This window comes from Peromyscus eremicus, chromosome 8a (genome assembly GCF_949786415.1).
Source record: "Peromyscus eremicus chromosome 8a, PerEre_H2_v1, whole genome shotgun sequence".
NCBI lineage: Eukaryota > Metazoa > Chordata > Mammalia > Rodentia > Cricetidae > Peromyscus > Peromyscus eremicus.
This window is the reverse complement of record NC_081423.1, coordinates 37419188-37435920: the sequence shown is the minus strand read 5'-3', so window position 1 is coordinate 37435920 and position 16733 is coordinate 37419188. Positions and strand designations below refer to the sequence as shown.

Below are 16733 nucleotides of genomic sequence, written 5' to 3'. Positions count from 1 at the left end.
AGGCTCCGGGCACTGAGGAGGTGGTTGAGCGGGTCCCGCTAGAACCAGCCTCCCTTTCTAGGGCTTATGGAGCCCAGGGAAAGAGGTTACCACATCTTGATCAAAGTACAAAAGTTGCGAAGGCCCTGCCCCTGGGGACAGCTGATGGCAACAGCCGCCTGCACTGAGAAGCTGGGTGGTAGTAGAGGCATTAACTGTGGGAACAGTGGCTCCCTGGTGGCTGTGGGAGCAAGTCTTGCAGGGACCAAGGCACAGAGCAGCTCTGTGAGGAGTTGTTGGCCCCTCAAGGCCTCCACTGCCCCCCCTTCATCTGCACATGGGGCGGTACTAGCTCAGGCCAGCTCAAAGCCAAGCAACTCTGCCTTAACCCTCCCTCTGCCAGCCTGCCAGGGCCTCTACTCAAGCCCTTCTGCCTTTCCTGACCCCACATTGTCTTTAGTCTGGGAGAGAAGTTGGCCATGAATTTTCAGAGGACAAGGTCTCTTTACACACAGACACACAGACACAGACAGACAGACACAGATACACACACACACACACACACACACACACACACAGGCCGGAGAACTTGGCCTTAGCATCCCCCCAATCTGCTGGATTTCACTTCTTCTTTAGTGGATCCTCTACTTTACTTTTTTTTTTTTTAATTAAATTTGCTCAGTGTGTGTGTGTGTGTGTGTGTGTGTGTGTGTGTGTTTACAAGAGTACCACAGCATGCGTGGTCAGAGAACAACTTGCAGGAGTCAATTCTCTCCTTCCACCACATGGGTTCCTAGGATCAAACTCAGTCCATCAGGCTCGGCAGCAAGTGTCCTTACCCACTGAACCATCTTGCCATCCCTCCTCTGCTTTCCATGGACAGCTTGAGACATGTCTTTCAGAAGGACAGACACCTCCTATAGTGATTCTCAGGGAAGCCTAAGGGGCAGGAAATCCAGTGGCCACAACCAGGGCTCTGGTGGGTGGAAAGTGCCGCGTGCCAAGGGGCATGGAGCTGGGGGAGAGTTGCCAGGGTAAGAAAAACTCCTGCCTCACCGTCACATCTGAGTAACCCCAACTTGCAGGGCTTGCAGCGCCCCCCCCTCCCCCCCGGGCCTAGCAACTGTCTCCTTGGCACAGGGATTCAAGCTCAAGTCTGCGTGACAGAGGGGCTTCTACTCCATTTTCCTCTTGGGGTTTAATTAGATTCATGGAGCCACAGATGACCGAGACACAGGCCTTCCCAACTCAGGCATTGCCAGGAGAGGCCCCTTGTGTATCCCTTGTGAGATAGGGTTGCTGTGTTACCAAGTGACTCCCGCCTGATCTCTCTGGGGAGCCCAGTTATAGCTCTCTCTTAAGGGTGATTGAAGTGCCTTACATGAAAGGCCCAACAGAGGTTTACAGAGCCACTTCCGTGGCTACCCCAACTCACCGTGACCGTGTCTCCATCGCCTGCCTTCACCAACCTTCACGCCCATCCTCAAGACAGCATCTCTCAAAATTTTCACTCACCCCGAACTCCCGCCAGAGACCATGGCCACACACTTGTGAGGATTAGACCAGGGAGCCAGGCTCAGACTGCATGCACGTCTAGAGCCTCAGAAATAGAAGCAGCCTTGAGATCAGAGTAGCAAAGAGAAACACAGTGTCTTTTTACAGGCACCCAGATAAGCCTTCGCCTCACCATAAGTCAGGCACAGCAAAATCACAGACCAGAGAGATAGAAAGAGTGGCAGCCGCCCCTTTGGCGATATCTACAGGGTGGAATGATCAGGAATGATGGCTGTGATGGACTAAGGGTTTGTGGATGACTGAAGCTCCATTGTTCCTCCCTCCACGCTGTACTCTGGGACAGTAGGCAGAACTCCAGGGATACTGGTGAGGGCCATGGTCACCACACAGGCAGAGGGACACTCCTGGCCAGGTCTCATTGTGCAGGAAGGCAAGTCCTAGGCGGCATCATGATCCTTTCCCTTCCAGATAAGTCCACAGTAGGATTGCTAATGCCTTGGCCTTAGGGCCAGGGATCCATTTCATTGCTAGCCTGGACTGGGGACATACCATAAATGCTGCAAGTTCAAGCTCAGTGAAGGACACATCTGCTCTCCTGGCAGAAACACGTGCTCTAGAGTCCAACTGCAGATGGTCAAGGCAGAGACGGGACAGCTTCCTCTAGCTAGGACCATGCTCCTTGAGGTAGAAAAGGGTCCTGGCAAGACACACTTGGGGTTCCTAAGGTGGGAGGGAGAAGCTGAAGGGCACTTGCTTGTCTGCTTGTCATTTAAGGACACCGTTGTTCTCTTGGGGACATCTGCCCAGAGAGAAATGCCAGAGACACGTCCTCCCTTACAGAATAAGAGCAAGGGCGGGGTTGCAGTGTGGGACATAGAGGACAGCTAGGCTAAGACAGAGTGACACATGGGTTGGTACGTCACAGGAAGAGCCTGTAAGGTGTTGGCACCTGACAAGATCCCTTAGTGTGGGGAAGGAATCACAAGCCTGGCTGTACCAAGGCCCAGGACACGAAGCTGAGGCTGGTGAGAGGCTCTTTACCACAGAAGGTAAAGTGAATTGTCTTCCGAGGCACAGCCTGCAGGTCACCTGACTACTATCTAGTATCCTGAGGCCTAAGGATACAAAAGTGTCCCAGGCAAGCTGTGTCTCTCTGTCTTGGCTGAGAGTGCCACTGCTGTAGCCTGGAACCCACCTGGCTTCTTTACCCACACTTCCACATACGCACGAGTGAGTGTGTGTGTGTGTGTGTGTGTGTGTGTGTGTGTGTGTGTGTGTGTGCGTGCGCGCGTGTGTGTGTGCAGGGGCGCACACCTTACACATTAAGCAGTGACTCAATCTTCCCTTGGGTTCAAGGTACATTTTCTGACAAAGATAAATTGCTAGCTATCCTTTCTGGCTGCCGCAGGAAGAGGTAAAAGGGAATTTTCTCCACTGCAGCAGAAGTCTGCTACCTTCTGCATCAGCAGGGCTGGCTAGCACTGCCTCCACCCCTGGCCCTGTAGCAGCAAAGGCCCACAGGGTTAACTTGGGGCTCAAGCTCCAGGTCCTTGGCTGAGCCAGGAGCTGGGAACTCAGGCCTCCTTTTCAAGGGCAGGATGAATGGGGGAATATGCAAACGACCGCCCTGCCTCCCAAGCTGCTGGGGAGGGCCTGCCGCTGGCTGGCAGGCTTGCCTCACTCCACTCTGGGCCTGTCACATGAAAGGGTTTGCACTCCTGCTGCTGGCTCCTGCAGCCAGGTCAGGCTGGGGCTGTTCTCACCAGAAAACAAAAATCTCTTTCAGGTTGAGGCAAAGCGAGGCCCCAGCCGGCCCAGGGAATGCTGTTGGAGGCTGTTCGTGCTGACCTACTGAGGGTACCCATCCCTGAATCCTGACTTCCCATCCAAAGAAAAGAGCCCGACATCTTTGTAAAGGGCACTCGAAACTTCTGTGGCCACTGAGGAGAGAAAGCACAAGGGTGAGGGTCAGGACCCCAACTCGGGGATCATCCCTTCTGAAGAGGTTGATTTTGTCCTTTTCAAAAGCAGTAATGGCTGAGATGGAGATAACAAAGGTTGTTTTGTTTGTCTGTTTTTTTTTTGTTTTTGTTTTGTTTTCTTTTTCTTTTTTATAAGGAGACCTGGATAACTCTTGTGGCGTTCATGATGGATGCCAAGGGAGGGACAGAGGAGAGCAGGGCTATCAACAAGAAGAACTTGCAGTGCACAGAGAAGACCTTTAAGGACGGAGGCCATGCGCATCCTCCACCTGGTGCCCAGGTTGCTTCTCTTGAGGCAGGGTAGAAAGGCAGGGAAATTTGGGTGGACATGAGGAGAGGTACAGGGTTCCTGACTCTGGAATACCGTCGGAGCCTCGTGCTGGGAAACAACAACACAAGCAAAGTTTCCAGCACAACCAACAACTGCTTAAGGCTTTTTGCCTTTCCCTGCTGTAAACCTGTAATTTTCTAGGACTCTCACCAGAAACTCCATTTACACAGAAAGGACATGTACCAATGCCCTGTGCACCTCCAGTGATGCCTGGTTTCATGTCATCCAAGACATCTCAGACGCATCTCACTTATCCAAAGGGGGTGAAGGTTTCTTAGCAACCTGTTGCGTTATAACTTGAGAGCAACGGCATGTATAGATAATGCAGACAAAACACCACGACTCTTCTCTGAAAAGCTGGAGCTCATGATTTCGGCTGTGTCTCACTTTCTGGGAGCCTCTCTTTCTCCTAACCTTGCGGTTTATGCCTGTGTTAAAGTATCTTTATTAAGTCTCAACTGTGCGCCATTGACTGGCTGGTCCTGAAATTCTTTTCTGCACTGAAGCCACGAATCCTGGTTTGGTCCGAGTAGGGGTCCTTAAAAGGTCTGGGGGAACTCCTCAGGCTGATGAGGGTGACAGTGGATCACTGTCCCTCTGACCCCTCACCTCTGACCCCCTGACACCCCAGGGTCACCAAGACCTGTCCATCACCCACAGAGCAAATCTTGAATCCCACAAGCACCCATGTGAGGCTCAGAATCCTGCTCTCAGGAACCAGTGATGCAGCAGGCAGCCATCCTTTAGCCTGAGAGGACTTAACAGCTCATTCTGGAATCACATAAGAGGTGAGAGGCGCTGCAAGCATCTCCTACAGTCCAAGGCATATGACCTTGCTGGCGTCGCAGCTTTAAGAAAAGGCCCAGCCTTGGTAGGTGATGGGCCACCTGCCACCAACCGCCTGCCTCCTGCTTTAGGTTGCCGTCACACAGAATATTTATGAAACCAAGATGCCAAATGTGTCTCCATGAAGGTTCAGAGAACCATCCAGGAAGGAGACTCAAGAGGCAGAGGAAAAGGAGGAGAGAGGTTACTGTGGGCCCAGAAAATGAGAACTTCACAAGTCACACCTATCCTGCTGCCTGGGCTACAGCAGAGATGCCAAGAATGCATGTATCCAAATCCCCAACTAGTCTACTGGCCAAGGAAAGGACTGCTGTCCCCAGGCATGGCCAGGCTTAGAAGATGGCAGAGTGGCAGTTGAGTAGGGGTGAGTTGAAGGTGTACCCCAGGAAACCACATCCTATCAGCTGGGAGGTACAGTCGCCACGACCACTCTCTGTCTGCTAAGCAGGGTGCTAGAGTCTAGGTGGCTTCATGGAGCCCCAGCTCTGGAAACAGAACAGAGGGGCAGGCAGCTACTTCTGAAGCCAAGGCAGTCTCTGCCAGCCTGGACGGTTCCTACCTGACACCCCCATCTCCACGTTGGTAAGTGTCATCCTTCCATTGGCCTGAGAACATGCTGTCCAGCCTCTAGCTGCTTCCCTATCTGATCTCACTGGCTGGCCCACATCCTACCTCGCTACTCTCACTGTGTCTCGGCTCTGATCATCCTGCCATATAGCCTCTGGCTGACCTTGCCGTCCAGGTTCTGGCTGACCTAAATGCCGATCAGCCTTTCTGCTCATGCCTCCGAGTTCACAATGGTCTACCACTAGAGCTAGGGCAGGAACAGGTTGGCAGGCAGATCTCTCATGAGTGTCAAAGTCCCAACAGTCCAATGTTAGAGGGAGAATAGGCTGATAATAGGCCCAGTCCCACTTATTCCTTCCAGATCCATCGGCATCAGTGGGACAGACAGCTCTGGGAGTGAGTTAATTCGGTTTGTCTCAGAGATATCCATTTAACCAGGGTTGCCTTCTTTCTCCCCTCCCCCAGTGGCCACCAGTCACTGGGTTGATTGCTGGCTCCAACGTGTACCAATCTGGATTTGCTTATCCCAGGGTCTGGAAACTGAGCTTTTGATTGTTATTGCTCCAAAACCTTAAGAGGCAGCCAGCTTGGAATGCAGGCTGGACTGGACAGGACCCAAGCCAGAAGCTAGCCGCTCCCAACCTTCCACAGATGCCCTCTAGCTGAGTGCCTAGTCCAGGGTGGGGAGATGAAGGGCATTTCTGGGAAGAGCAGGTGGCTAGGGTCAGGTGGGACTAGTCGGAATGAAATGATTCGGGATCTGAGATTATTGATTAGACCCCGGAATAGATAGGAGAGTTCAGTTCAGAATTTCTGTCCCAATGTGTATTCCCTATTCTCACCTCTATCTGTCACAGACCCCGAGCCTCCCATGAGTCTGGAGAATATTTGGCTATGACCACACCTGATGGGTGAGTGAGTGACAGGAAGCCATCCCCAGGCAACCTAAGACAACATCCAGGCCCAAAGCAGCTTCTTCCCACAGTACCCCTTCCTCTACAAATTCTGAGGTCCAGCGGATAATGGATGAGAACTATGCCCCAGTCTTCAAGGTAAGGGGTTGAGACGGCCACACCAGGCTAAAGGCAGGGACCTTGACTGGGGCTCCTTCTCAGTTGTGTGGGACAATGTACTTACTCATAGATGCCTGCCTATGGGGAGACCAGACCTTGGAGTTCCAAGGAAGCAAGAACCCCAAAGAAATCTCCCCTCTACAAAACCATCTGTCCTGCAGATATAGGCCATTCCCCCACCCTGCCATCCATCTATCCACCCATCCACCCACCCATCTATCCTTCCATCCATCCATCCATCCATCCATCCATCATCCATCCATCCATCCACACATCCATCCATCCACCCACTCATCCACCTATCCATCCATTCATCCATCCATCCATCCATCCATCCATCCACACATCCATCCATCCATCCATTTATCCATCCATCCATCCATCCACCCACCCATCCACCCACCCATCCACACATCCATCCATCCATCCATCCATCCATCCATCCATCCATCCATCCATTCATCCACCCATCCACCCACCCATCCACCCATCCACACATCCATCCACCCACCCACCCATCCACACATCCACACATCCACACATCCATCCATCTATCCATCCATCCATCCATCCATCCATCCATCCATCCATCCATCTATCCATCCATCCATCCATCCATCCATCCATCCATCCACCCATCCACCCACCCATCCACACATCCACACATCCATTCATCCATCCATCTATCCATCCATCCACCCATCCACCTACTCATCCACCCATCCACACATCCATCCATCCATCCACACATCCACACATCCATCCATCCATCCATCCACCCATCCATCCATCCATCCATCCATCCATCCATCCATCCATCCATCCATAATATCCATTATTCCTCTCTCCCTTCTGGAGCCCCCACACATCCCAGCCTTGACGATATCAGTGATCAAGCAGAATTTGCCCCTGCAAGGTTAGGCCATCAGCTGGCGATTCCTCTCAGCTATTCTGGGCAGAGCAGTCAGCACTCCCTCCAGTTTGTCCGTCTGTTTTTTGAGAGACAATCTCATGTACCCCAGGCGGACTTGGCACTTGCTATGTAGTCAAAGCTATCCTTGAACTTCTGATGCTCATGCACCTGCATCCCAGGTGCTGAGGTTACAGGCCTGAGCCACCACACTCAGCTTTTACTTCATACACTCCTGTTGCCAGTCTTTCCCCCTCAGGTCCCTCTTGCCTAGAGTGCCTTTTCTTTTTCTACTTCACTTTCACTTGTTGGAATCCTGGCTCTCCTCCGGGCTGTGAGTCCAAGAATATGCTCTGACCCTCAGCTTCTGCAAGTTGCTTCCCACTGAAATTTCTCTGGGTCTCAGTGCTTCATGGGGTAAGTGGTGATAACAGCAAGAAAGCATTGTGGGAAGACTGGGGGAAGCTTGCAGAATCATAGACACGTGGTGACTGACATACAGTGTGTGCAAGGTGAAACAGAAATGCAGACGATATGTTTACAACCCCTCCTCAAATCAACAAATGTCTAAGTGCCTACTGTGTGTCTGGTGGTAGATAAACAGTGCACCTTCTACTATAGAAAAGTTTTGTTTCTTTTTGCAAACAAGACAATCCCCGTCCTTACTACCTCTTGTATGGAACAGCCCTGAGTTCTATCACAACTGTAGCCGAGCCAGGTTCAACTTCAGGAAGGTCAACCTAGAGCCCTTAGAACCACAAACCCCAGCAAATCAGTGAAGAGCAGGATGGCAGGGGATGCTGCCCCCTGGTGTCAGCGAGCTCTTGCTCTCTCACACGCTGCCTTACCATTCCCATGCATGGTGCTGAGCAGCTAAAAGATCACAATCTTCCCACAAGGCAAAGGATTGAGTGCACATTCAAACTTGCTTCCTTTGGGAGCCATGCCCCAAATGCCTAATTTTCCCGTAGTACCACCATCAATCCCAATTCTTAGCGGCCTTTCGGGGCTTCCTTCAATTGCCCCAGGCCTCAAGCCAGTCATTTCCCTAGTGGACCCTGGGGCTAAGGGTGGGCTCTGATGGGGCTCTGAGCCAGGCTGTGCATGGCCAGATACCTGTCACTTCAGCCTACTGTTGCCGTGCCTCACTCCAGTAGGGCCAGGTCTATGTCCTCAGAGCAGGGATCAGGACTAGAGGCTCATCCCTGCCTTGTTATGGAACCCAGTCCCAACTCAGGCCAACCTGGGCTATATCTATTCTCATAACATAACAGTCCTTCACAACACTCCTGGCCTCCAGTCTTTTCCTCTTGACTCAGCCTGGCCATGGTGTCTAAACAGAGGACTCTTCTATGTCCCCCGATAAAATCCTCTTCTCCAAGACCCCTCCAACAACCCAGATTCTCAAGGCAGAAGACCCTGAAGGACTCAACCCCATTATGGTTCTCTCTGCATGCCTTTCACAGCTCTGACTTCCTTTATTTGACATTTGGACTACCTCTCTTTGACAAATGCCCCGTGTCCTGCAGAAGCCCACATAGATGTCACTGGTGGGTCAGGTCTGAGGTTAAGCAGGTTGGGCCTTGTATAAGAGCATAGGGCTACATCAGCCTAAAGGAAGGGGTGCCCTTCTAGAAATGTGTCCATCAGGAGTGGCACCTCTTTTCCAGTCTGCACACAGGTATCATAGAGGTGGGCAGGAGTCCCAATCCACTCATCCTCTGAGTACTTGGTAAATGGAGGGCACATTTCTTATCAGACTGAGCACCTGTCTCATGCTGGACCTATATCATTGTCTCTTTGTTTACAACTCAATACGCAGGTTAGGTCTGGAATGGTCAAGTACTGTGCAACCCAGAGTACATGGCTGCCCCTCTTCCAGGTTGCTCTTTCCCCCAACTTTCCCTGAGAGCCTTGAGGTCAACTTTTGCCAGATCAAGCCTTGTTTCCTTTGGGATCCAATAAGTAGCAAAAAGTACATAAAGAGTGACATTGACTCAGGAGTACCCTCCTGTTTGATTGAGTGGCAGGAACCTGGTAGCTACACTGGGATCCTGGATTACAAAGCAGAATTAATCCTCAGAGGTGTGTGTGTATGTGTTAACATGCATTTCTCAGACCCTTCCATCTCCAGAGAAAGCCTGAGATCTAGTTCCAAGGAGGACAGACACATGATCTACAAAGCCTCTACAACGTATCTGGGGTATAGCATCCAAGAAAAACTGTACATCAGACTCAGCCTTCTAGCAAACAGAGCAGCTTGGCCTGAGTGGAAGCAGCTGCCACCTATCACAAGAAAAGCTCCACTTGACTCTCCAAGGCCCTTATAGAGTCCCTCAGTGAGGAGGCATGACAGAAGGCCAGCCTGTTTCGGTGACAGTTGTATGCCAGCTGTAGACAAGAAACCCTCATGGTTAGGGGTGTCTTTCATGGACTAGTAATGACCCCTATCACAAGTGTGGCCCTGTAGCCTCCGACACCTTCCGGAACCACAGAAGACCAAAGCTTCAGAACCAAAGACCAAAACTGAATACATGCTGGGTGGGGTTCTTCCTGGAATAGGACAAAGAGGACCAAGTACTGGGGTGATGGTGCTCATAGGTTGTTCATCATGGAGGCAATAAATAGTGTCTGCTCCACCACCACACCACCACCACACCACCACCACCAGTTATTTTGATTAGACATGACCCCAGCTCTAGCCCGTCCTTGCCTGTTGGACACACAGCAAGACCAGAGTGGCCCTGAGCAGCCTGTCACTAGGCACTAGCAGACAGAAGGAGCTTAGGGAGCTGAGGAGATTAGAGAGGCCTTACTCTCCCCAGCTCAGGGAAAACGTCCCTGTGGCCTAACTCGGGACAATTGTGGGGGTGGGGGAAAATAATTACCTGGTCCATCATCCCCCCAGGTTCAGGCCTGATACAATCAAGCACTTGGCATGGGTTGATCAGCTAAAACTTCAGCTCAAACTCCAGTCTTTCCAGGTATTATCCATATGGCATTGGGTAAGTCAGTCTTTGAATCTCAACAATAAAAGAAGTACCACCAACCTACTAGGTTTTGCTATGAATGTTAAAAAACAAAACACATGCCTCATGAAGCGATCAACCTCGGCCCTTTCTTTCTTTAGCTCAGAAACAACTTTGCCACCACTCTGGTGGAACTGTCTGAATACCAAATAAGAAATACTAGCATGCATAGAGCATTTGCCCTGGGCTAGGCAGGTGTAACCAAGTTAAAGACCAAGCATTTTCACGTAAATTATCAGGCTTATTCTGCACAGGGTTGGGACAGAGACCCTTTAGAGGTGCTGGATGGAGACTTGGAGAGGGGAGAGGCAAGGACAGGGAAGTAGTATTGAAGGGGTGGGCCTGTAGAGAGAGTCCAGGTGTGGGTGTAGGAATTTGGGGAGAGTGCTAAGCAGGGATCCATCAGGGGTCCTAGAGCCTCCTCAGAGGGTGCAGGGATGAAAGCTGACTCCTGTAAGGAAAAGGGGAAGCCAGGACACAGCCCCGGCAGAGCTTAGGGGAAAGTAACCAGCCAATCTTGTCCTCTGGCTAAAGGGCAGCAGGGACCGGCACTGAGAAGGCTCCGGCTAGATTCAGGAAGCCCAGGTCAGCTCTGGGCTTCACCCACCGCAGGACCTGGGGGCAACAACAGAGATCAATGGGTTTTGATCTCTGGAGATGGACACGGACATGGAGTCTGCCCTTCCCTTGGCTTGGGGCCTAATCTGATCACCGGTCCTCACCACAAGGGGAGAGGGGCTTGAGGACTGAGGGAGGTTGTGGGGGGGATCTCAGTGAGCAAGGCCCTTCCTCTGAGCTGACACAGCTGCTTCCCCGACGCAGCCTGGGGCCACCGCCAGAATTGGGGGGCGGCTCGGGGACCTTGAAGGGACCGCTCAGCAGCCGCAGCGGAGGGCTCCGCAAGGTGGGGATGTCACACCCGCATCCTGGGCCAAGATACTACAGCTTCCCCGGAGATGGAGGTCGCGATCGGACCCGGACTTACCGGCAAACAGCCATAGGGAGCCACCCGACACCAGGAAGAAGGTCAGCATGTCGGCGAGTGGGCCTAGTCCGCCCCGCACTGCTTCCCGGGCCCACAGCCCCGCAGCCCCAGAGCCGCCGCTGCCGCCGCCGCCGCCGGGTATTTTTAGCCCCCGCCTCCCCGCGCCGCTGCGGAGACCCGGCGGGAGGGGGAGGGCGCGGCGCGCGCTCCTCACGGAACCCGACTCCCAGCCCCGCAGCGCGGCCGGGACTCCTGGGCGAAGACAGCTGCGTCCGAACCGCCGAGCCGGACTGGGGGAGGGGCCAGGCCGCCCGCCCCGCAACGTTCCGGGCGAAACGGGCTGGGGGTTGGGGGGACTCACGGGCGCACTGCCGCTGCCACTCACCCTTCCACCCACGAACGACCCTTACCTCCGCACGATCCGCCGCCAGGGCTTTATGGCTAGGCAGGCTCAAGTGGCAGCGGGGTCCTTTACTTCTGTCCCAGGAAGTGCACATGCTGATGGAGCAGTTCCCGGCTGACTCGGACGCCCCCTGGGACATGGTTTTGTAGACACTGGGAGTCACATCTGCAAGCCCGAGAGAGGAGGGAGCGACGGGGGGCTATCTAGGTGAGGCTAAATTGGATAATGCCCAGACTTAATGAGAATGCGCAAGGTCAGGTTGGAGGCCACACAAGGTCACAGGAAGACTCACCAGCTGCCACGTAGTCAGTCACCAGTCCCTAGGCATGTCACCTGAAGCCACAGGCAGCCACATGGAATCACAGATGCCTCCTGAGGACACAGGCAGTGATGGTTATAAGTGTGTGGTACATGAGAGCTCAAATTCCTTAGCTATATGATTAATGGCTATACAGCCACCAAGTTGCTGATGGCATTGGAATCCCTCTGTCTGGGAACAAAAGGAGGAAGCTTGGTTCTGCGATTTTCTAAAACAATAAAGGTAGGTATTCCGATGGGGGTGCTCCATGGACATCTTCAGGTGGATTTCACGAAGTTCCCCCTCCAAACTCTTGCGGTTCTTCAAGCGTTCAGAACCCACTAGGCCTCCAGCACCGAGGACAGCGCTCAGGCAGTCCAGCCTTCTGCACACACAGCTGGGCACTAGTTGAGACCAGGACCAGGACCAGGAGGAAGAGGATGAGAAACCAGACAACAGAGATCAGGAAGCAAGGGGTGGGTAGGTGAGATCAGTTGCTCTCTGTACACTTGAACTCACAGCTGGGCTGAAACTGTGTGCGTGTGTGTGTGTGTGTGTGTGTGTGTGTGTGTGTGTGTGTGTGTGTGTTGAGGGGAGGGGATCATACGGCATCTTTAGTTTTGGCATGTGTGTCCAGGACTATCTGTGTGAGCCTTAGAGATGTACAGTCTACAGACATATCTACAGTAAGTCTCTACAATAGACCATTCTATCCCATTACAGGAACCAGGTCCCAAGAGGGCTGCTCTTGCCTGACGTCAGATTCTTCCTGGCAAGGGCTTTGCTGAAATCCAAAACTTGGCATGCACCTCCATGAGAGGATCGCAGAGGCGATGTGGCAGGATTTTTCCCAGTAGGTGACACAGCAGTCAGAAATCCCCCTGTGTTCCCACCAGCAACAAACTATTGGAAAGCCTGCTCAGGAGGAGACCCAAGCAGGAGAACTTTTAGGTTGGGCAGAAGGAATGGATCTTTTCAAGTCATACTGGCCTAGGGAGTTGACCAGAAAATGTCCCCATAGGCTAGGGGAATAAATGATTAGGTCTGAACAGAGCAGGGGTCCTAGGAGCCAAGCCACAGGCTCCGGGACCCAGTCTCCTGCACCATCAAGATGCAGGAGCATTTAGGCCCTTGGGTGGCTTCTGGCAGCCTCTTCTCCAGAGTGATGTCATGGGACACATTTAGCCTGGCCTCCTGCAGAATGTCGCATTCAGTTTCTCTTCCTACAGATGCCTCTGCTTCTTGTGAGTATTACAGTTCAAAAGCCTATGCTGGAGCTGAGCTGATTACAGCTTAACTGAGTGGGGCTCTGTTTTCCCTCAAGCAATTGGCTCCTCCTGAGGGATATAGATGGGAAGGCTCTGAGCTGTCTGTGGGATCATGGCCAGGTCTCTCTTCATGCTAGGCCTTTCCCCTCTACCGAACACGTCTTGTTCCCTTCTGTGCTGCGTTACCAAGGACCCCCTGCTCCTTGTAGATTTCCATCATGAGCCAGGCGGCTGTGACTCTGAGACCTCTAGACTTCATGGGTCCAGCAACCACGAAACATGGCAAGAGAAAAGCCGGTACAGGGGGCTTTTGCATCAAGTCGTACAGTAGCTGTAGCTTTCCATTCATTCATTTATTCATTCACTCTTTAAGCTACTGTGTGTTCTGTGCCATCTCCTGGTAGGAGTTAGGGTGTAGGCAGGCGAGTCAGGAGTGGCAGGAACAGCAGTGTAGCATGGTAAGCCTGGAAACAGAAGGATGGCCCTAACCTAACCCAGGGGAGGTCTAGAGGGAAGAGCATCCGTACTGGACCTCCAACCTTAGTGTAAATGCTTAGATAGGAGGTGTCCCCTGAAAAGGCTCAGACGCTGAAGGCTTGATCCCTAGGTGGTGCTGCTCCTGAGAGATAGTAAGTGTGCCAACTCCATCAGTGGAATAATCTCTTAATAGCTGAGCGGCCTATGGGGAAGTGAGACCCGGATGAAGGAAGTAAGTGCTGAAGGCATGGCTTTGAAGGGCGTGTCTTATCCCTCATTCCTTCCTCTCCTTCCTCTCTCTCTAGCTGCCACAGAAGAGCAGCTCTGATTCCTCTCCACCACAAAGCTCTTCCTCTCTGCAGGCCCAGAAGCAGCCAAGCAACAGTGGACTGAGACCGCTGAGACCATGATTCAAGATAAAACTTCAAGTTGATATTTCTCAGGCCCTTTGTCAGAGTGGCAGAACCTTGACTAACACACCAGCCACCCAAGTCGAGCAAAGGATACTAGTTGCAGCAATGGCTCTGATTCTGTCATGGGGTTGATACCTGGAGGGTGACCTCTGCCCCTTGCTGTCTCCATCGATGCAAGTAGACACTGGCCTAGAGGCTTCTGGTACCAAGTAACAACTTGTTGCCCTTCCATCATCACAGACTCTCTGTCTACACCAGCCTCTGCCTACTCCTTGTCTGGTCTGCTAACGGCCATGAGGAACAGCCTAAGATGGATGGCTTCAGATGATGCTGCGTGTAGAATATCTGAGCCATAGCCCTTTGGTATTTGTAAATCTGAACCACGTTTTCAGCTCCACAGATGGAACCCAGGGATTCACATGTGCTAGGCCAAATGTTCTATTACTAAGAAACACCCATAGTCATTCCTATCCGTTTTGAGTGTACTTTGATAATTGCCTACATGGTAAGTACCTCTTTCTGGTGGTACCCAGAAAACTCACTTTCCAAGCCTTCCTTGAATCTAGGAATGGGTAAGTGAATTAGGCTGCGCCAATGAGCTATGTCTTCATGAGCCTCTGATCCAAACGTCAGGAATGAGTGGGAGAAAATCCTACCCATGCCATCCATCTTGCTGGCATCAGAAAAGTGGCAGAAGCAATGGATGGTGGGTGATTGTGGGAGCTGTTCTTGGAAATTTAAGACTTTTTTGAACCTCCCATAAATTCTATGAGTTATGTAACAATTTTTAGGATGCTCTTTTTATGCTAAAAAGAGTCTATATGGATTTGGTGCTGTTGTGTACAGCCAAGAACTCAGATTGTCTCCCTTGCCGACCCATTGCTCAAGGTCTTTTCAGCCCTTGAAAGCCTGTGGCTATGGAGCTAAGCATACAGCATGACACATACCTTGTCCCTCGTGGCTGCCTATACTGTGGGAGTGGAGGCTCTGGCTGGTGAGGCTTGATGAAACAGGGTCTCACTATGTAGCCTTGACTGGCTTGAAACTCACTATGCAGAGCAGGCTACTCTCAAACTCACAGAGTCCCACCTGCCTCTGCCTCCCCAGTGCTGACAGTGCAAGTGTATGCACTACCATGCTTGGCTCTGGGCTAAACCCTTGAAACTCAGCAAAGAATGCACTCAGAAGAAATAATCCACTCAGAAGAGCCACCCCATCTACCACAAAGATGTTGCAGACAAAAAGCAACAGCTAGGAAAATGTAATGTCCAGCTCCTAACCTCCAGTGAATAGTGGTGGGTTTCCTCTCAATTAATGAAGTTGCTCATGGAAGGCTGGAGAGATGAGTCAGTGATTAGGAGCACATACTGCTCTTGTAGGAGACCTAAGTTCAGTTCCCAGCATCCATGTCAAACAGCTCACAACTGCCTGTAACTCCTGCTCCAGGGACCCTGACACTCTCTTCTGGCTTCTACAGGCATTGTATTCACACATATAATCTTCTACCACCCCACCCCACCCCTAAAATTTAAAGTAAAAGTAAATTTAAAAAAAATAGAACTTGTCTAATGTAGAAAATTTTGGAAATGCGGAGAAGTATACATTAGGGTTACCTGTGGGCTGGTGAGATGGATCAACAGTTAAAAATGCTTGCTGCCAAACCTGATGACTTTAGTTTAAGGCCCTGGACTCACATGGGTGGATGGACTCCCACAAGTTGCCCTCTGACCTCCATATGTGCACCATGGCACAAGACACCCCCTCCCCCATACACACATAAATAAGTAAATGTAATTTTTTTTTTAAATTAAAAAAAATTCCTTGGGGGAAAAAAGGAGTCATAGTAGAATCAGCTTGAGAAGGTCTCTGCTTTAGGGAACTGCCATTGCTAGCATCACACGAGAATTAGCCCATTTACTTGGAAAGGGTTCTTTTAGTTGGAAACTCTTGGGCGAGCTTACCAGACAAACACAACTGAAGAGACTGTTTTTCTTTAAAAAGCCAATTAAATGACTAAGGAGTTCGTGAGAATTTCTTCAGAGTCACAGGAAGACAAATCGAAGGATGGGTAGGCCTCAAACTTGTGTCTAGCACCCCAGGGATGAGAGGTGGTCAAAACGCTGGCTCCCATAGGATCCCAAGAAGGCTTCTTGGCACGTGTCTCTGGCTGTGCAACGCTGGAGTCTGTTGCAAGACCAACTACAGTGTAAACACATGGAAAAGGAAGTAACAGAAAATATAGACGACTGTCGTATTGGCTAGGGATGGGGAAGGTCTTTCTATGAAGAAACCACAAAGGAAAAGGTTGGTAGATTTGAAGTTCTGACACATGCAAATCTCAAAGGTCTGTATGCTAAAACCACCATTAAAAGGTCTAAAAGATGAATAGACTGTAAAAAATTTGATATGTCACCCAAAGTAATAAGAAAGAGATAGAAACAGAGAGACACACGGAGACAGAGAGAGATGGAGGCAGAGACAGACACACACAGAGGTAGAGAGACAGAGACAGACAGACACACACACACACATGCTGGGGGCAGGGGAGCTGCAGATTTAGATGGACACTTCAAGGAAGAAGAAATGGTGCTCTCTTTTGCCATGTTTGGGACTTCCTGACTGCCCATGGAGGGGAGACAGGAAGCAGCTGTCGGGGT

At 51.4% G+C, this 16733-nt stretch overlaps 1 protein-coding gene and 1 long non-coding RNA gene across 3 annotated transcripts in view; one reads left to right on the top strand and one right to left on the bottom strand.

Moving 5' to 3' along the window:
- Positions 1 to 11444, bottom strand: part of Acsl6 (acyl-CoA synthetase long chain family member 6) — a 57731-nt gene extending 46287 nt beyond the window's left edge. Inside the window, exon 1 of one of the 2 annotated variants that reach the window (XM_059270561.1) lies at positions 11218 to 11444. In XM_059270561.1, the coding sequence (XP_059126544.1) occupies positions 11218 to 11266 (49 nt within the window). In that variant the 5' untranslated portion in view covers positions 11267 to 11444. The remainder of the gene's footprint in view (positions 1 to 11217) is intronic. The other variant, XM_059270560.1, reaches the window with a different exon arrangement.
- A 23-nt stretch (positions 11445 to 11467) lies between these two features.
- Positions 11468 to 14860, top strand: LOC131916920 (uncharacterized). Its single transcript, XR_009380619.1, has 2 exons — positions 11468 to 12161; positions 13969 to 14860. It is a non-coding gene; the product is annotated as an uncharacterized LOC131916920 (long non-coding RNA).
- The last annotated feature ends 1873 nt before the right edge of the window (positions 14861 to 16733 follow it).